The following is a 19,483-nucleotide window of genomic DNA, read 5'->3' as shown; positions in this document are numbered from 1 at the left end:
CGGCTCCGCCGCCTGGACAGAATCGGAAGCGGTCAGTCCGGAGGGTATTGCAGCGCTCCTGCCTCGCAGACTGGAGCTCTAGAAGGGAGTCTTTCCGTGGGTATTGGGACTTCTTCCCCACAGTCTCACACGCACAGCATTACAGCGCGATTTAGTCCAGAGCCTTTAGTTCTCAACCCTTCCAGCTCTTCCTCTGGCTCTGCTACAGCTGAGGGGTGGATCTGTCAGCATTAAAAGTGCAGGTCAGAGCCGGGCGGTGGTGGCGCACCCGGGAGGCAGAGGCAGGTGGATCTCTGTGAGTTCGAGTTCGAGGCCAGCCTGGTCTACAAAGCGAGATCCAGGACAGGCCCCAAAACTGCAGAGAAAACCTGTCTCGAAAAACCAAAAAAAAAAAAAAAAAAAAAGTGCAGGTTAAGGAACCAGAGATGCCCTTCCAGAGGTCCTCAGTTCAAACATAGTGGTTCACAACCATCTATAATGGGATCTGATGCCCTCTTCTGTCATGTAGGCATACATACAAACAGAGCACTCATATACATAAATAAATCTTTTATTTTTTAAGGGCAGATTAAAGAGAACTGGAAAAGTCAAATTTGATGACTCTATCAATCTCTCGTGGCAGGTACTAGCGATTTTGAAGGTCAATAGGAAAAGACTTGGAGTTGACCCTACAGACAGTATTTATGAGTGTTCCTAACTCCATTCCTGACCTGCCAAGTTTCACCCAAAACTATGCAGTAGATGTGGTTATTACCTGTCACTGCTGTTATCTTAAGCTTTCAGCAATATTGCAGCTTTGGTGGGAGGGGAAATTGGGAGGACACTGGAGGGTAAGGAGATTCCTGGATAGGTCCAATTCAGGTGTTTTGAGCTTCAAACAAGGCTGCCAATAGTCAGCATCCCATAGCCCAGCTCTAGGGGGTTGATTTGATCCCATTGCCTAAACAGATCCAACAAAGACCACATCTCCTGTCCTCTACCCATGTTGGCCGTATTGTTACTGTCCACCCATCTCTATCCCTAGGCTGCAACTCCAAGGTGGGTCCAAGGGTCCAAGGCTGTCACTGCATGGCTGCTTGCCCATTCCCTAAACTGAAGCTGGCCAAGGGACAGCAGAGACTGTTGGCTCTAGTTACTCAGGCCAGACTCTGGTACTGGAGATGACTAACACCCAACAGGGAGAGAAACCTAGGCTAGATAGGGATGCTGGGTACAACTCACAGAGGTTTGCAGCATCTCATCTTTATTAAGTACAAAACAAAGCTCAGTGATGGGGCCAAAAGGGTCTGTATCTTCTACCCCATCTGTTCAATAACCATTGGCTGATGAGTAGTATGTATTGAACACTCAGGCAACGTGGTGACAGTATTGTAAACAAGACACAAATAGTGCAGTGACCTTTAGGCTGATAACAACAACAAAAACCAAAGGGGCCTTGTAGGAATCTTCAGTAATGGAAGACAAAATTAAGCTGGCCTACAGTGATGATAAAGAATAGAGGACAGGGGGCTGGAGAGATGGCTCAGAGGTTAAGAACACTGCCTGTTCTTCCAGTGTTCTTCCAGAGGTCCTGAGTTCAATTCCCAGCACCCATATGGTGGCTCCCAACCATCTGTAATGAGATCTGGTACCCTCTCCTGGCCTGCAGGCATACATGCAAACAGAACACTGTATACATAATAAATAAATAAATCTTAAAAAAAAATAGAGGACAGATCCAAGTGGTCTTTTTCTTTTTAATATACATTTTATTTAATTTTCTTTTATGTGCATTGCTATTTTGTCTGCATTCATGGTCTACAAAGTGAGGGTGCTCTTAACCTCTAAGTTATAACTTTTTAAAAATTTTATGTGCATTTGTGTTTTGCTTACGTGTATATCGGTGTCGAAAAACAAAAACAACAACAAAAGCACACTACAGAACTTGGTAGAGGCATGGAAATAGGTGTTTTAAGAGGGATGGCAGTCTTTGAATGAGCCAGGATCCCAAGATGGCCTAATCTGAATACATTATCCACTGCAAGAGGAGGAGTGAAAGAGACTACATTATACAGCATTAATAAACTGGCTGAGGTGCTGCTGCTAATGAGTTGTCCAGAATATATTCCTGAACCTTAGAGAGCAGTCTTGTTAAAAGACCTAGCTAGAGCCTGGTGGTGGTGGCGCATGCCTTTAATCCCAGCACTCGGGAGGCAGAGCTAGATGGATCTCTGTGAGTTCGAGGCCAGCCTGGGCTACCAAGTGAGTTCCAGGAAAGGTGCAAAGCTACACAGAGAAACCCTGTCTCTAAAAACAAAAAAAAAACAAACAAACAAAAAAAAAAAAAACAACCAACCCAAAAAGAAAAAAAAAAAATATCTAGCTAGATGATGTAAGTGTGGAAGTCTCCCTTTAAAACTGAGCCAACTTTTCATACTGAGACCAAGAGTATCACATTCCTGATATGAGGACATAGTCACCTAAGCTGTACCCAACTGGGAACATGGAAAGAGACAGGGAAACAGGCTAGTGGCCCAACAGCTGAACCGGTCGGTATGACATACATAAGGAAAAGACCAAAAGAGGTTTATATCCCAAATATCCAGCAGGCACTTCCCAAATTACCACACAGAGGCTTGTATTAATTATAAATGCTCGGCCGATAGCTCAGGCTTATTACTAACTAGCTCTTACCCTTAAATTAACTCATAATTCTTATCTATGTTTGGCCACATGGCTTGGTACCTTTCCTCAGTACAAATTATCATCTTGCTTCTCTGAATTTGCCGGCGACTCTGACTCTGCCCTTCTCTTCCCAGAATTCTCCTAGTCTGGCTCTTGCCTTCAAACTCTTACTGCCCAGCTATCAGCCAGCTTTTTATTAGCAAATGAGAGTAATACATATTCACAGTTTAGAAAAGGATTGTTCCACAGCAGAGCAGGGGCATTTCAGAAGCCTGGTGTGGAACTCTACTTTATAGAGAAAAGCAGCATGCAAATCCTACTACTACCATTTAACAGGCAGTCAATGATAACAAGTATATGGGCACTTCAGAGGCTTTATGCATTTAAAGGTGTGTTTGCCTGATGTCAGAAAATAACTCACAAGTTGAACACTGCAAAAGGTTTATTTGTACAATCTTTACAGGGTACTGAGTAAAAATCTTTTCTCTCAAGCATGTTGCTAAAATGTAAATAAATACAAATCAGACTTACTGGTGATAGACAATCCTTTTGCATCTATCTTGATTATAAGAATTTCCATAGCTCTGCAGCCTTCAGTGGTACTGCATCACTCTGGAAAAGATGCCCTCAGGCTCCTTTCCATCCCCCAAAGCTGCAGCAAATCCTTCCTGCTGCCTCCTCTTAGCCAAAGCTGCCAAAGATTTAAAAGTCTTTGGTTCATAGATGGCCAGGTCCGCAAGTACTTTCCTGTTGAGCTCCACCTGGCACTGGGAAGACAAAGAACCACAGCCTGTAGTAAGCATCAGAAACCACTTGAAAAAGCTAAGTGTGGTGGTGTACGCCTTTAATTCCAGCACTGTGCAGACAGAGGCAGGCAGATCTCTGCATTCCAGGCCAGCCAAAGACTAGTGAGACCCTATCCAAAAACAACAGAAATTACTTCAGTAGACTACAGGAGATTCCATGTGGGAACAGACAGGAGGATGCAACCACAAGACCTCGTGAGTCTAGAGTAGCCAGCACCACTCTACTGGTGTCCAACAGCTGGGAATGGTGGGATAGGTAAAACAGGAACATCTTGCCTGTAAATTGTAGGAGGATACTGTAGAATACATTTGGGTAGGGACAAGGAAAGGTACCGGTAGAGGCTACAACATGGAAGAGCCAGCTGAGGCCCAGGACCCATGGTTAGGGTCAGTGGTCACTTGGGCACTAAGACTTCTGGCATGGGCTAATCCTTTACTTTAATTCAAAGACATATAAGCTCATTAAGGCTACAGGGCTGGCAGAAGCATTGAGTTCAAGGTGAGACTACCTCAGAAGAGAGAGAGGCCATAGGGTTGGGAGTGTAACTGAATGGTGAGTGCTTATGCACAGGCCCTGGATTCCATCCCCAGCAATGATGATCAATAACAGGTGATTTCAGAAAGCAGGTAACTTTCACCAGTGGGTCAAGAAAAGAAGAAAGGGGATAGGCTACATATAGTAAATACTGCTAACAAGCCCTAAGTGGACCCTACTTATGTATGACCTGGAAGTGACTTTCTTTCTTTCCTTTTTTCTTTATTTCTTTTGGTTTTTTGAGACAGGGTTTCTTTGTGTAGTTTTGGTCCTTGATCTCGCTGTGTAGACCAGGCTGGCATCAAATTCACAGAGATCCACCTGTCTCTGCCTCCAAGTGCAGGAATTAAAGGTGTATCACCACTGCCTGGCTCTCTCTCTTTTTTTAAAAAAAAGACAAAAATCTCTCTGTTATGTAGCTCTGGCTGTCTGGAACTTACTATGTAAATGAGGGCTGGCCTCAAACTCACAGAGATCCACCTGTCACCTCCCTTCCCCTATTCCAAGTGTTTGGACTAAAGATGTGTACCACCACAACTTGCAGACCTGTGACTTTAAATCTGCTTTCTGAGCTTCAGGCCCACATCAATAAAATGGGAGATATAACACCTCAGCTCACTCAGAGGATCCTTAAAAAGCACTAGGACAATGTCTGTGATAAGGTGGAAGCAGAATGCCTACCATGGACTCTTTTTAAAAGGAAAAATGTGGGATGCTGGAGAAATTGCTCAGGAGTTAAGAGCACTTACTCCTCTTCCAGAGAACCTAGATTTAATTCCCAGAACCTATAGGGCAGTTTATAATCATCTATAACTCAGGGATCCAATGCCCTCTTCTAGCATCGAAAGACACCAGGCACAGATGTAGTACATAGATATACATACAGGCAAAACAACTTTACAATAACATTAAAAAAAAAACAAAAAAACATCGCCGGGCGGTGGTGGCGCACGCCTTTAATCCCAGCACTCGGGAGGCAGAGGCAGGCGGATCTCTGTGAGTTCGAGGCCAGCCTGGGCTACCAAGTGAGTTCTAGGAAAGGCGCAAAACTACACAGAGAAACCCTGTCTCGAAAAAACCAAAAAAAAAAAAAAAAAAAAAAAAAAAAAAAAAAAAAAAAACAAAAAAACCTCAAAGCCAAAGTTAAAATTAGTTTTCTATTTTTTTCATTTCATACAGAAACATCCAAACTGGCAACTGTTGCAGGATATTTGATCACATTGTGTTTAGATGTGTCTGTCCTTCCATGCCTGCCTAAGACACCTTGTGATTTAATAAAGAGCTGAATGGCCGCTGGGCGGTGGTGGCGCACACCTTTAACCCCAGCACTCTGGAGGCAGAGCCAAGCGGATCTCTATGAGTTCAAGGCCAGCCTGGGCTACCAAGTGAGTCCCAGGAAAGGCGCAAAGCTACACAGAGAAACCCTGTCTCAAAAAACAAAAACAAAAAAGAGCTGAATGGCCAATAGCTAGGCAGGAGAGAATAGACGGGACTTCCAGGCAGAGAGAGGAACTCTGGGAAGAGACATGGAGGAAGTAGAACGTACTATATGGAGGAGAGGTAACAAGCCATGTGGCAGAATGTTGATGAATATAAGCAGGTTAATTTAAGTTTTAAGAGCTAGTTGGGAATAAGCCTAAGCTAAGGCCAAGCTTTCACAATTAATAAAAAGTCTCTTTAAGTAATTGGGAGCTGGCGGTCCAAAGAAAGACCTGTTACATTTGACATCCCACTCTGGGTACCAAAATGTTGTTTTCCCATTAGCACAATGGCTACACCTGAATCTACTGCTGCGGTTCCAGTTACTGGCCCACTTCTCGGGACTTTTTTGTTCCACTGGTTCCACCTCCTGCTGCTGCCACCAAATGCAGTTTTTAACTAAATCTCTATTGCTCTATTTATCAATAAGAGTTGGGAGTCAGAAGCTGGGGTGAAAACCTCCTAGCTCAGAGAGATTGAGAAGCAACTAGCTGACCTTCCCAGCATCTCAGAAATAGAGCATCCTTTCGCTCCACCAAACCAAAAACAGACAGCCACACTCAAAGTCCCTTCCTACCACTCCCTGTACATCTCTATTAGTCTTCCAGACTCCCTCTGACTCTCTATGATTACTTTCTGTCAACTAGTTGCTGGCTCTGCCTCCTGATCTAAGGTTGATTTTATTTAATTAATGAAAATGCAAACTCGGGGTTCACAGTGTGATTGAATATCCCAAAACAGGAACTGTATGACAAGCAGTATTTACAATGTGCAAAGGAAAAGCAGGTAGGTTTCCAGAACTCCACAGACAACAAAAAGCAGTTTAGGGTGCAGCCCTAGCAACACCCACGTCTACCCCACAGACTGCTACCAGGTTGGCTTACATCTGATGGCATGATTCCTTTAGATGCTCAACACCTCAATAAGGCCCTCAGCTTACCTTAATTAAGTTGACAATGAATGCTGGGTACTGTAAGCCATGTTCCTGGGAGGCAGCTGTAATTCGGTTAGTCCAGAGCTAGAATTAAAATAGATGTTTGATATTGATTTCTTTCTTTCTTTCAAAACACGGTCTCACTATGTAGCTCTGGTTATCCTATAACTATGTAGACCAGACTGCCCTCAAAGAATCTGCCTGTCTCTGCCTCCCAAGTGCTGGGATTAAAGGTCTGCGCCACCACACCTTGTTTTAGGATATTGCTTGATATTGATTTCTAACTGATGTATCCATATCTTGTTTCTAGCAAAGGTTCTGACTGAATTAAAAATTGCTTGTAAAAATAAGTAGAAAAGATGTTTTCTTCTCAGGCAAACGGGCTTTTAAGACAAACAACAGCAAAAGTTGATGTATTTCATACAGACAAGCCCCACTCTGAATCACAAGCAGGCAGCACTCCATAGGAAAAAGCAAGATAATCAAGAGTTAGAGCCAGCCTAGGTTACATTTTGAGACACTGTCACAAAAAGGCAATGCACATAGATAGTCCTGGTGATAGAAGCCTTTAATCCCAGCACTCAGAAGGCAGAGCCAGACAGATCTTTGGGATGAGACCAGCCTGGTCTACCTAGTAAGTTCCACAACAGCCAGAGCTACACAGTGGGACCCTGTCTCAACAAAACAAAATGTTACCAAAAAAAAAAAAAAAAAAAAAAAAAAAAAAAAAAAAAAAAAAAAAAAGGGCTGGAGAGATGGCTCAGAGGCTAAGAGCCCGACTGCTCTTCCAGAGGTCCTGAGTTCAATTCCCAGCACCCACATGGTGGCTCACAACCATCTGTAATGAGATCTGGCACCCTCTTCTGTAAAATAAATCTTTTAAAAAAAATTTAAAAAAAAAAAAAAAAAAAAAAAGGATGGTGGTGGTGGTATATGCCTTTAATCCCAGCATTCAGGAGGCAGAGGCATAGGCATAAGAGTTAGAAGCCAGCCTGGTCTACAGATCAAATTCCAGGACAGTCTGGTTTATAGAGAAACCTTGTCTTGAAAGAAAAAAAAAGGAGAACAAAAATTTCCTTTAGAAATGACAAGCAAGGTTGATACTCATGCCTGAAATTTCAGTACTTAGGAGGCAAAGCCAGGAGAACAACTCAAGTTTGAGACCAGCCTGGTCTATACAGTGAGTTTCAGGGTAAGCAGGGCTATATGGCAAGATTCTATCTTACAAACAAAACAAAGCAAACAAAAAACAATAAAGACAGGCAGACAGACGAGACTAGGTCTGGTAGCATAGGCCTATAATCCTAGCTCCCGGAATACCTAGGGCATGAATGCAAACCTGGGTCATAGAATGAGTTCAAGTCCAGCCTGGTGGATGGCTTCTGAGGAAGGACTTGAAGCTGACCTCTACACACCACACATGCACATGACACTGGCTGGGGATACAGGTTAGAAATTCATAGGCCACAGAGATGGCTCATATTACTGTACAACCCTGATGACCTGAGCTCAATCCTTGGAACTCAAGTAAAAAAAGCTAGATGTAGGGTTTGGGAATTTAGCTCAGTGGTGGAGCGCTTGCTAGGCCTTGGGTTTGGTCCTGGGGGGTGGGGGGGAGATAGATTTAGTAGCATACATCTATAATCCTAACACTCCTGTGGCCAAGCCATAAATTCATAGGCCAGCTGGCTTAGAGTACAGGGTATAGCGGAAACAGTGAGGCAGATCTTGCTACGAGGTGGAAGGCAAGAACTGACTCCTGACAGTTACTCTCTAAGCTACATCTGTGCATAAACATGAGTACATGTACGTACAGAAAACCCATGCCGAGCATGTTCAAGGTTCACTCAATCCCAAGTACCGCCTTCCCTTTCTCCCCCTCAAAAACAGACAAGCAAGGAAGTCACCCATTGTAAACTATGTGTATGTACCAAAACAAAGATTGAGATTCTGTGGCAGACATAGGAACACAGCAAACTCTATGAAGGGAGAGAGGATCCTTGAAGGATCTGGCTGATTGGATTAGTAGGGTCTAAGCCAGGCACAGGCAAATACCTTAACATCTATCTGGAAAGACACAAGAATCTAGAAGTATGAATCAAAGAGAAAAGCAATGGTAGTATAACTTCAGAATAGCTGGTGTGTGTGTGTGTCTGTTCTTACACATTAGATATCAATGGGTTGGTTGGCTGGTTGTTTTGCAGAATGAGAGCGATCTTTTAAGCACTTTTTTTTTTTTAAAGGTACAGTAGTTCTGAAAGTTCTCAAGTTTCAACCTGCATCCCTGGGGGTTTGTTTACACAAATTGTTGGGTCCTCCTTCTAGAGTCTGATTTAGCAGGTTCAAAGTAGGACCTTTAAAATGCGCATTTCTAACAAATCCCAGGGTGACCAGAACTGTCCCAGGCCCTGAGGATGTCCACCATGGTAGCAAATGCTCACTTTTCTTTCTTCTTCTTCTTTTTTTTTTTTTGTTTTTGTTTTTGTTTTTGTTTTTGTTTTTCAAGACAGGGTTTCTCTGTGTAGCTTTGGAGCCTGTCCTGGAACTCACTCTGTAACCCAGGCTGGCCTCGAACTCACAGAGATCCGCCTGCCTCTGCCTCCCAGTGCTGGGATTAAAGGTGTGTGCCACCACCGCCCGGCCACTTTTCATATTATAACTGAACACTCCCATGTGTTTACAACACTGTAGCACATTTGGACCTGAACAAATCACCAGGTCCTAGAGCAATACCACCCTACCCCAAAGGCAGGTGCACCTGAGAACAGAACAGGAACCCAAATCAACACTGTCAGACTGTGAAACTGTGAACACAGCCATCGTGATGTACCCACATTCAGGTTAGGGGGTCCTTTAATTTTTTTTTATTTGTATACATATATGGGTATGTCATTTGTGAAAAAAGTGTGTGTGTGGGTGCCCTTGGAGACCAGGAGGCAGATCCCCTGCAGCTAGAAGTATGGGCAGTTGAGGGTTGCCTAATGTGGGTATTATGAACAGAACTGGGATGATCTCTCTGGCCTTTAGGGAACACTTTCTGACTCTGAAGGTCAGAAATGACCTTTCATATGTCCCTGTTGACTTAGCTCATAGGTACTTATAAGAGCTACAATCCAGGCCCCTAAGTACAGCTCTCAAACGAGGAAGAAGACAAAAAAACTAACTTTGAAGTGACTCTAGTAGGCCCAATCATAACAAACGTGGCTCTGGCAGGCCTTGCCCTTCCACTATTCCCTCTTCCTTGCTAAAAACCGTTATATTACATTCCTAAAGCTAGCCCTTATTTGGCCACGTCCTCCTCCTGAGGCTGACTACCAAGGACCAGCTATCCAAGTATTGAAGTCTAGCAAAAAGCCCCCTGTGGATGCCCTTATTAACCTGTTCAATTAAAATGAAACACCCCATCCTAACACGAGGCTTCCTCTTTTACCTTTATAAACTGCCATTTGCCTATGGGGTAAGTCTGTTTCCTCTCTCTCCAGAGTCAGTCCTTCGTCCCTACGGGATAACGATCCCTCCCCACTCTCCGGGGCCCCTTTCCCCTGCTCCCGTCCTCTAGCTCCTGTCTTTGTCCCTATGGTACAAATAAATCTCCTTTGTGCTGAAAACTTGGTCTAGGGGTGTCGTGTGCTGATACCGGTCCTTTCACCCTTCACACAGCTTCTGTCCAAGGAGGTGAGGACAATTCCCAGGGGATGAAAGCCAAGCTCCTGAGAGATGGAAGGCTGAGCTCCCGAAGCCGGGTATGGAGGAGGGCCGAGCTCTAGGGGAGATGAAGGACAAGCTTGGGGGTCGGGATGGGGCTCCCAGGGGCGGCGCTTACGGTCCTCAGGTTCCTCTTCTTCAGTCTGCGGGCCTGCGTACACTTAACGAAAGCTCTGGTCACGGCCCTGACTGCCAGCCGGTAGCAGCGATTCTTCCTTCCCCTAAAATGCTGGAGGAAGAAAAAGGAAGAAGGGTGTCCGGATGGTAGCGCACCACCTTGCCCGTGCCCCGATCCCGGCACGCGCACTCACCTGAGCATGTTTCAACACCTCCCAAACCCGACAATAGCGGTCCGTGAGGCGGTTCCGTAGCCAGAGCCGCGTCGTAAGGAATACCATCGTGTGCTCCAGAGATCGGAGGGGCTGCCATAAGCATTTCCGGGTCAACGGTCGGAGAGGCCGGCCAGGCCGGTGGTGTGCGCACACAGTCTTCCGGGACGCCTCTGGGCTCGCTCCCTGAGTTCCGTTGTGCGTGACCGTCCGCAAGCAGATGGAGCAGGCGGAAGAGACCAGGTGTATAGAGCTAATGTCATGGACTGAAAAGACCAAGGCTGCGGGGCTGATGATCAAGTAGAGAGGGCAGTTGCGGACTGAAATCAGACTTCCAGAAACGACCAAAGAGCCTCGGTGGTCTGCTCTTGTGTAGGCATCAGTTAGTTGTCCCTAAATGAAAGTGACAGAAATTAAATCAAGGCAGCGCCATTCTAACTGCAGCTAGTCTGGTTTGGTTTTGTTTTTGTTCTTTCGAGACAGGGTTTCTCTGTGTAACAGTGTGACCTGGAGCTCTCTTTGTAGAACAGGCTGACCTCGAACTCGCAGAGATTTGTCTGTCTCTGCCTCCCGAGTGCTGGGATTAAAAGCGTGGACCACCACGTCCCAGCTAAAGCAGCTAGTCTTGAGTCGCCGCCCAGATGAGCAAAAGTATCTACTGTCCGGAAGAAGATTTGCCCAGGGTTGAAGACTAACCTCCTGTAGGTATGGAAAGCTAAGTTCCGGGGGATGGAGGGTTGAGCTCCCAGAGTCGAGTGTGGTCGAGAAAAGAACCAAGCTCTAGGGAGATGAAGGCCAAGCTGGGGATCAAAGTGGGACGAGATTTAGAGTCAACATTAGTCAACTCTAAGAACAGTAGCGTTGAGTTTACTCATCAGCTTTACTGAGTAAAGCTCTGACTGACTTACCAAGAATTTGACTACCAATTTTTGTTCTTTTTATTTCTGGATTCTCTGATTCTCTTAGAACCTTTCAGGGTCTTACTTGAACATGCATCTTTTCACCTGATCCCGTCAACCAATCAAAATCCCACATACACATTCAAATTAAGGCAGCTCATTTTTGAGACACCCCCACACTGCTACTGGGTGCTGCTTCTCTCTATTTCGAAATAAACTTTGCTTGCTTGTCCTTCACAGTCCTTGTTTCCCATTCTTTACAATCGTGAGACAGGGTCTGTGTGACTCAAGAAACTGACAGCTAGCCTCATGTGATGGTGTCCCAAGTACTCAAGAGGCAGAAGCAGGAAAACCAAGCCTCAAAAAACTAAAACAAACAAAAAATTAATGTGTGTATTTATTTGTTTTGAGGGGACATGTGGAGGTCAGAGTGGGGGAAAAAATTATCTCAAGTGTTACAGAAAGGAACAGGCAAAGGGAAAGTAATTTGGCAAGATGATTTCCTTTTGCAAAAAGGATGCACTAGAACCTAAACCTAGCTAGTGAAAACACTTAATCCTTGCCAAAATGGCCTCCTTATCCCTGATGTAGGTAGTGATTGCTTTTCATCCTGTTGGTGGGAGCTTGGCTTCACAATCTGACAACATTGGTTAATCACCCAGAAGGGAAAGAGGGAGGTTCAGGAATATGGACTCTTGTTAGGCTGGCTATGCTTGAAAAATTTTTTTCTCACATACAACTTCCCAGAGAGAGTTGGTTCTTTCCTACCATGAGGGTCCCAGGGAACAAGTTCAGTTCTCAGGTTCTTAACCTGCTAAGTATCTCTCCAGCCCTTAATTCAGTCTCTCTCTACTCTCTCTCTCTCTCTCTCTCTCTCTCTCTCTCTCTCTCTCTCTCTCTCTCTCTCTCTCTATTTATTTCATGTGAATGAGCACATGTGAGCATGCCACAGCATATAGAGATCAGAGGACAACTTCTTCGGAGTTCTCTCCCACCGAGTGGATTCTGGGGTTTATGTAGGTTGTCAGGCTTGGTATCAAGTGTCTTTACCCAGTGAGCCATCTCACTGGTCTTAAAATAAATGTCTGAGGGCAGGAGAGAGGACTCAGTGTTAAAGGTACTTGTTGCTAATGCAAAGGACTCATTCAGTTACCAGTACCATATGTCAGCCTACAAGCATCTGTAACTTCAGTTCTAGGTCCTTCAAAACACTCTCCTAACTTCCTGGGTACCAGACACACATGTGGTTCACATACAAACTACTGGTGCATCTGGTGGTCTTTGGGGGACTCTGGGTACAGCACATACATGTAGGCAAAATACATACAAAATAATTAAAAAATAATAAAAGGCATGGTGGCATACTCCTTTAATCCCAGCTCTTGGGAGGCAGAAATACTCAGATCTCAGAGATCTGTAGCCTGTTCTATAGATCTAAGATATCTAGGGCTACATAGAATGAGTTTATCTCAAAAATAAATAAATAAATAAATGCATGAATAAAAGTAAATGTCTGTCAGATCTCAGTGCTGAGATTGGGGAAGTAGACATGAGCCCCCATCCCAACCAACAAGCTATCTCCAATTAACAACTGCTTCCAAAGGAAAAATTAATTTTTTCAAGGGAGTCTCACTTCTATACAAACCACACTTCAAGGGCAGGCCCCCATACCGAGCAGTAGATGGCCAATAGAAAACAAATTCAAATGAATTTTGGGAGATTTTTTTTTGTCTCATGTTGTTTTGTTTGGGCATTTTTTTTTTACATTTTATGAAATCTTTATTGACAAATAATTCATATAGTATACAATTTGCCTGTTTGCACAATTTGATAGAAGTTAGTCCAGCATCCTCATAGGCCCATGACACCATCACCACTTTCTATTTTAGAACATCTCTGTTTTCAATTTCATACACACATATAATGTATGGTGATTATATTCCACATTATTTTTTTTAAATGAACATAATATTTGTAATTGCAACCATTTTTATGTTCACAATTCAGTGGCATGAATTACATTCAAGATATTTATATATCTTGAATTATATAGATAATATAATTACACTCATGATATTCATTAATTACACTCATGATATTAATTACATTTGTGGTATTCATTGATTACATTCACAGTATTTATTCAATAACTATATTTATGATATTCATTAATTACATTAATTGTATTGATTTATTACATTCATGATATTATGTCCTGATACTACTGTCAGTTTATGGGATTTTTTCCATCACACAAAACAGAAACTCTGTACTTAGGAAATCATTGCTCTATATTCCTTTTTTCTCCATCTTGAGTTAATGTCTAATCTTTCTGTCTCTATGAATTTGTATATCCTATATATTTCATGTAATACAATTCTATAGTATTTGTCCTTTTTTTTAAATGTAAAAACATTTTATGTACAACTTCAGGAGAAATAATACACAGACAGCTTGAACATAAAACATGTTATAGGGGGCTGGAAAGATGGCTCACTGACTGCTCTCCCAAAGGACGGGATTCAAATCCCAGCACCCATATGGCAGCTAACAACTGTCTATATCTCAAAGATCTGACCTGCAGGCAAAACACCAATGCACATAAAATAAAAGTAAATACATTTTAAAAATTAGTGTATAGAAAAATACAGGCTATAATTCAAAAGTCCAGAGTTATTTGAAACTGGAAAATATTTTCCCTGTAGAAATTAGTAAAAATGATAACATTTCCCAATAAGCCCTTTTAAGCCAAATAATAGCTGAATTATACATATAAATATTGATTAGATTCTGAGATACAGAAGAAACCTATCTTCATCTGTTCAGAGAGCTATGCTTTACTTAAGTTGTGTAAATGAGATTCCTATTCATCTTCCCCTTCACTGTTTGATTTATGGCAGACATTTTTTCTATAGGCTAATCCATAATCTACAAAGATTTTAGCCTCCCCTCCTGAAAGTACAGCCAGCATATTCTTTCACCAACTTGATATGGTACAAATTATTATCTTAATAGTGAAATGTTTCACTAAAGCTTGCCCAGTGATTGGGTAAAACCAAAACTTATTATGAGCCACAGTCATCCTAGGGTCCCCCCTGCTAGGTACCTCCCTGGAACTGTGGGTTGCAGTCTGATTGTCCTTTGCTTTATATCTAGTATCCACTTCTGAGTGAGTACATACTATATTTGTCCTTCTGAGTCTGGGTTACCTCACTCAGGATGATATTTTCAAGTTCCATCCATTTGCCTTCAAATTTCATGATGTCATTGTTTTTCTCTGCTGAGTAATAAGTACTCCATTGTATATATGTACCACATTTTCTTAATCCATTCTTCAGTTGATGGGCATCTAAGTTGTTTCCAGGTTCTGGCTATTACGAATAATGCTGCTATGAACATAGTTGAGCATGTATCTTTGTGGTATGATTGAGCATTCCCTGGGTATATGCCCAAGAGTGGTATGGCTGGGTCTTGAGGTAGATCAATTCCCAATTTTCTGAGAAACTGCCATACACTGATTTCCTCAGCAAACACCTCTTCTTTTAAGTATTTTATCACAGAGATGAGAAAAGAAACTACTATGAAGACAAATACAAACAGAACATCCCCCGCATACAGTGCAGGTAAGGGGGAATGCTGTAAGCTGCAGGAAAACATAATGGAATTCAGCTACTATCACAAAAGCTACTACTTGGAAAAGTCAAGGATGTCCCCAAAGGTCAAGCCATGGCTTAAGAAGTCTTGGTGATATTTTAGCTTTTGTATATATATTAGCTGGTTCCTAAAATAATTTTCTTGCGTGCTTCCAAAGAACTCCTAACAGTGTATTTCTCTAAAATACCTATCATGCATTCAAGGCCATACGAAAAAACACCTGTCTCCTAGGTCAGGCGGATAGCTTTTTTCTTTTGCGATTTAGGGTGAGACCCTCCTTTCTTATACAACCTTACTAATAAACCCCTAACTTCTTACCTAACCACTTCTAGGAATGTAGACTGAGCACATAGATCCCTTTTTTGATATACTAACCAGTCATTAGCACTCAGTTGACCTCCTCTTTTACCATTCCCATTTTGGATTGTAAAAGAAAGCCTGGTGGTCACTACCTGAAGAAAATTCTTACCTGCCTTTATGACCCGTAGAATTCAAGCCTGGTGACCTTGCTCGAACAGGGGATTGCTATTGCTTGAGTTTATAACTGGATTCCTGGAAGACTTAGGAGGAACATTGAGAACTGAGAGACAGAAAACGGAGAGGGATAAGGAGGATTTTGACCAGAGAGAACGTGTGGACAAGATGGAAGATGAGGAAGAGTCAGATGGGGAAGTACAAGCTGGGTAAGAACGAGATGAAAAGGACCTAGATGAGGCAGAATTAAGACGAGAGAATTAAGATAGAACTTAGAAGGGAGCCAGGCGGTGGTGGCACCTGCCTTTAATCCCAGCACTTGAAAGGCAGAGCCAGGCAGATCTCTGTGAGTTAGCAGCCTGGGCTACAGAGTGAGTTCCAGGAAACTCACAAAGCTACAAAACTCACGAGAAACCCTGTCTCGGGCTGGGGGGGGGGGGGGGGGACTTAGAGGGGACAGCAGATTAATGTAGGGAGAAATCAAGCAAGAAAGGAGCTAGACATGAGAGCAGAATAGAAGTTGTGTAGAGAGAGAACTGACTCAGAAAAATAAAGTATATGGACTAAGGAGTTTTGTGTACATAGATTCATTTCTTTTCATCAAAGAATAATTGTCAGCTGGTTGTAGATTCTTCCCGGACCCGGGGAGGGGACTATCGAGGGGCTGGACTCCCATACTCACTGATAGGGGAGTCCCCATGATGAACAAAAGAGAAACCATGAGGGTTTAATCAAAACTGTTGCCAAGACTCGACCCTCACCAGCATGTGAAGGAAGCTAGAGCTGAGAAGTTATACTCCTGAGGACAGAGATCAGGCCATCACCTCAGCATCTTCTTTCTCCAAGAATTCTCAGGTGATTTCTCTCTGACTAGACAGATGGTCTCTGCCTAGAAGGAGGATTCAGGAGTCTTCTTGTCTTATTGTGCTAAAAAGGCTCATCCTCACAGAAGGAAGCACAGGGCAGTGAGGCTGTGGCTCCTAGTGAAGCAGCAGGTTAACTACACCACCACCAACAAACATGAGTTTATTCCAGACATTCAGAGAATAATAAGAAAAAACAAACCAATCCTTTAATAATTATTCCTGGCTAACACCCAAAGAGAAACCACCCTTGAAGAGAAGAAATTCTTTGCAGCTTATGCAGATTTTGAGCTATAACATTTCACATACACTGTCATCTGTAAGTCTCATTTAGGTTACAGCATTAAGATATACTTTGAGCTTTAAACTTGTTTTACAGAACCAGAAACTGTAAGTGTGGCCATTTTGAACAAATGGGAGATTTACATAGCAAAACTGTTATCACAGTTATTTTGAAATAAGCCAGTGTTGTTCTATTTTATGTAGTTGTTAACCAGGAATGTCTTACCTGCCTGGCAGAATTACAGTCCGTTTGATATGTGAATATAACCTAATGGGTAGCAGTCTTGGTGAACAAATCTTTTTGTTGTTGTTGTGATTTTGTTTCATTTTGATTGAGACAGGGTTTCTCTGTGTAACAGCCCTGGCCATCTTAGAACTTGGTCTGTAAACCAGGCTGGCCTTGAACTCACAGAGATCCACCTGCCTCTGCCTCCTGAGTGCTTGGATTAGAGGTGTGCTCCACCACCGCCTGGCCCTGTGAACAAATCTTAGCAAAAAGATATCCTCCATAACTCTAAACTCTTAATTTTGTTAGAAGTACAACTCTACTTTTCTTTCTGCAGTTTCTATGAAGTTTGGTTAGTTAAGGAAATCGGGCAATGCCTGGGGAAGACACCCTATAGGGTCTGGGCTATTTCACCCCACTGTGTCCTCAAGGTAGAGTTGGCTCCTTGGCTCAGTAAAAGCTCTATGGTGGTACTGTGGCCACACTCTACAGCAAGGTGCAGAGGGGTCTTGTGAAGCCAGCCAGCAGCATTGACCTGTGCACCCCTGTCCAGGAGATAACTGACAGCTTCTACATGGCCTCCCCGAGCAGCATAGTGCAGGGGTGTGAGGCCCAGTGAGTCTCGAGAATCTACCTCAATGCCCTTGGCCACCAGCAGCTGTATAACAGGCAGGTATCCACCAGTGGCAGCCCTGTGGAGTGCAGAGAGGTTGTTCCTGTCCCTGATATTTGGGTCTGCCCCATGGTCCAGCAGCATCTCAACATTCTGAAAAAGGAAGGAAAGAAAAGAGAAAGAGCCTGTTATCCTGGTCCAGAGGGGTGAGGAGCTGGGCCTGGCATCTGCCTGAACAAAATTCCTAAAGCCTCTCTTTTCTGTTAGGAATGAATGGGATAGAATCTGAGGCAGCCCCAAATTCTTGGATCAAATTCAACACTGTGCAAAGGCTGTTGCCCCTGGTGCCTCCTGGACTCTACTGATCTTGAACTCCATCCAAATGCTTAAATAAATACCTGTGGCCAGGCATGGTGGCCCACACCTTTAATCCTAGCACCTCCAGCAGAGGCTTGGAGGATCTATGTGAGTCCAAGACCAAGTTGGTCTACAGAGAGAGCTTCAGGCCAGCCAAGGCTACATAGTGAGTTGCTGTCACAGAAAAACTAATTATTCACCCAATCCATTGCTATGGGCCACCAGAAAAAAAGTGGGATTGCCAGGTGTGAGAGACCTCCCCAGGTACCATTTAGTAGGGAAGTTTTATAAGGAGGGCCCAACTGGGAACTCCAACCCCTCCACCCTGCATGCCTGTGCTTCAGCATCTTTCTACCTTGTTCCTCTCCTCCCACAGAGCTTATGGAAGTAAGTGTAGAGGACAAAGCCCTTGGGCTTCTGGCACAGTCATTGCAGGTGAAGGCTGGACCTACTTGGTGATGGCCTAGGCCAGCCGCCAGGCCAAGTGCAGTGGTTCCTGTGCTGTCCAGGGCATCCACCTTTGCTCCCAGCGCCAGGAGAAGCTGCAAAGCTGATGCACTTCCAGCTACCGCTGACACCAGCAGGGCGCTGTCCAGGTCTACGTTGCCTCCAACAGTAAGCAACTCTAGTACTGGCAGTTGCCCGCACGCCGCTGCCCAGTGTGCGGCTGTCCAACCTCTTAAGTCTTTCACAGCAGAACCTGAACCTGGTGCAGCCATAAGGCACGTAACCAGTAGTGTGCGGCCCAGCGCAGCTGCCCAGTGCAGGGGTGTGAGGCCCGTTTGAGAGCATGCCACTGCTGAGGCCCCACGCCGCAGCAATAGTTCCGCCACTTTCGAGTGCCCATGCCAGGCAGCCTGGTGCAGCGGTGTGCGCCCTGTATGGTCAACTGCGCCTGCCAGGGACCCACGCTGCAACAGTAGGCGTACAAGAGGTGTGTGGCCTCGCATCACAGCCAGATGGAGCGGAGTCCGACCTGTGTGATCCCTTTGGGGTGCAAAAGAAGTCAGAGTGCGCCTAGACGTTCAGCCCCAGCCAGAGAAAGAGTCTGGAGCTAGTCATGAGACTTACCTCTCCTCCACACTGGCACCTTGCCTCAGCAGCTGCATCACCAGGCTGGGAGCACCCCACCACACTGCCTGGAACAGAGTACTCCAGACCTGGGAGGTAAGAGGTCCCTCTGCCTTGTCTGCTGGAGCCTCCTCCCAAACCAGCTCCATCCACTGCAGTTCCTGCTCCAGCCTGCTGGAATCCATCTGGGGAGAACATCTACCCTGAGGCTGGTTCATCCTACCTGCCCCATGTCACCATATCACCACCACCCCACCAGGGGAACTCAGATACCACTTAGCCTTTTGAAGGGCCTTGGCTCCTAATTACCTCCAGAGGAAACTGGCACAGGAGCTCCGTCTTCAGGCTGAGGATTCTCTCTATTTCTAAGCTAGCCTCAATCTGGTGACCCTGCTCAAAAAATTTTTTTCCTGCAGTTTGAGAGGTGGGTGCTACTCCTGGGAAGCTAGACTGGAAGTTGAGGGTGGGCAAAGGGCTGCTGCTTCCTTATGGGCTGTGTTGAGGCCACCTGACACTGTTTATCTAGTAATTTGAAGAGAGTCTCTGCCTGCCCTTGCCCCCTAGCAAGCCACTAAAGCTCTTGGCCACACTC

General features: G+C 44.4%; 2 protein-coding genes across 5 annotated transcripts; both read right to left on the bottom strand.

The window, feature by feature from the left end:
* Positions 1-83: 83 nt before the first annotated feature.
* Positions 84-10,840, bottom strand: Mrpl20 (mitochondrial ribosomal protein L20). Of its 4 annotated transcripts, XR_013049528.1 has the most exons (5): positions 10,435-10,594; positions 10,242-10,352; positions 6,425-6,502; positions 3,196-3,431; positions 84-221 (listed from the first exon to the last, which is right to left on the bottom strand). XR_013049528.1 is itself a non-coding variant. In XM_076565892.1 (4 exons), exons 1-4 carry the CDS (start codon positions 10,519-10,521, stop codon positions 126-128), a joined length of 372 nt encoding a protein of 123 aa, XP_076422007.1. In that variant the 5' UTR covers positions 10,522-10,594; the 3' UTR covers positions 85-125. The 4 variants fall into 4 exon arrangements, 3 of the variants coding, with proteins under 3 accessions (XP_076422007.1, XP_006992428.3, XP_042128253.2); XM_076565892.1 differs by lacking the exon at positions 3,196-3,431 and having other exon boundaries at positions 85-221; XM_006992366.4 differs by lacking the exon at positions 84-221 and having other exon boundaries at positions 3,089-3,431; positions 10,435-10,840.
* A 3,561-nt stretch (positions 10,841-14,401) lies between these two features.
* On the bottom strand, positions 14,402-19,334 carry Ankrd65 (ankyrin repeat domain 65). The gene is made up of 4 exons (XM_076565891.1): positions 19,201-19,334; positions 18,892-19,076; positions 18,273-18,807; positions 14,402-17,616 (listed from the first exon to the last, which is right to left on the bottom strand). The coding sequence occupies exons 2-4, from the start codon at positions 19,074-19,076 to the stop codon at positions 17,242-17,244; spliced, it is 1,095 nt and encodes a 364-aa protein (XP_076422006.1). The 5' UTR covers positions 19,201-19,334; the 3' UTR covers positions 14,402-17,241.
* Between the last annotated feature and the right edge of the window lie 149 nt (positions 19,335-19,483).

This window comes from Peromyscus maniculatus, chromosome 2, assembly GCF_049852395.1.
Source record: "Peromyscus maniculatus bairdii isolate BWxNUB_F1_BW_parent chromosome 2, HU_Pman_BW_mat_3.1, whole genome shotgun sequence".
Taxonomy (NCBI): domain Eukaryota; kingdom Metazoa; phylum Chordata; class Mammalia; order Rodentia; family Cricetidae; genus Peromyscus; species Peromyscus maniculatus.
The sequence above is the reverse complement of the archived record's forward strand: the minus strand, read 5'-3'. Positions and strand labels throughout refer to the sequence as shown.

Coding starts and splice junctions, on each gene's coding strand:
- Mrpl20 (XM_006992366.4), bottom strand. CDS start 10,521: ATGGTATTCCTTACGACGCGGCTCTGGCTACGGAACCGCCTCACGGAC. Junction 10,353..10,434: donor AGGTGTTGAAACATGCTCAG/GTGAGTGCGCGT, acceptor TTCTTCCTCCAG/CATTTTAGGGGAAGGAAGAA. Junction 6,503..10,241: donor AGAAGAGGAACCTGAGGACC/GTAAGCGCCGCC, acceptor TTTTAATTCTAG/CTCTGGACTAACCGAATTAC.
- Ankrd65 (XM_076565891.1), bottom strand. CDS start 19,076: ATGGATTCCAGCAGGCTGGAGCAGGAACTGCAGTGGATGGAGCTGGTT. Junction 18,808..18,891: donor GGTGCCAGTGTGGAGGAGAG/GTAAGTCTCATG, acceptor TGCACCCCAAAG/GGATCACACAGGTCGGACTC. Junction 17,617..18,272: donor CTGGCCTAGGCCATCACCAA/GTAGGTCCAGCC, acceptor TTCCTTTTTCAG/AATGTTGAGATGCTGCTGGA.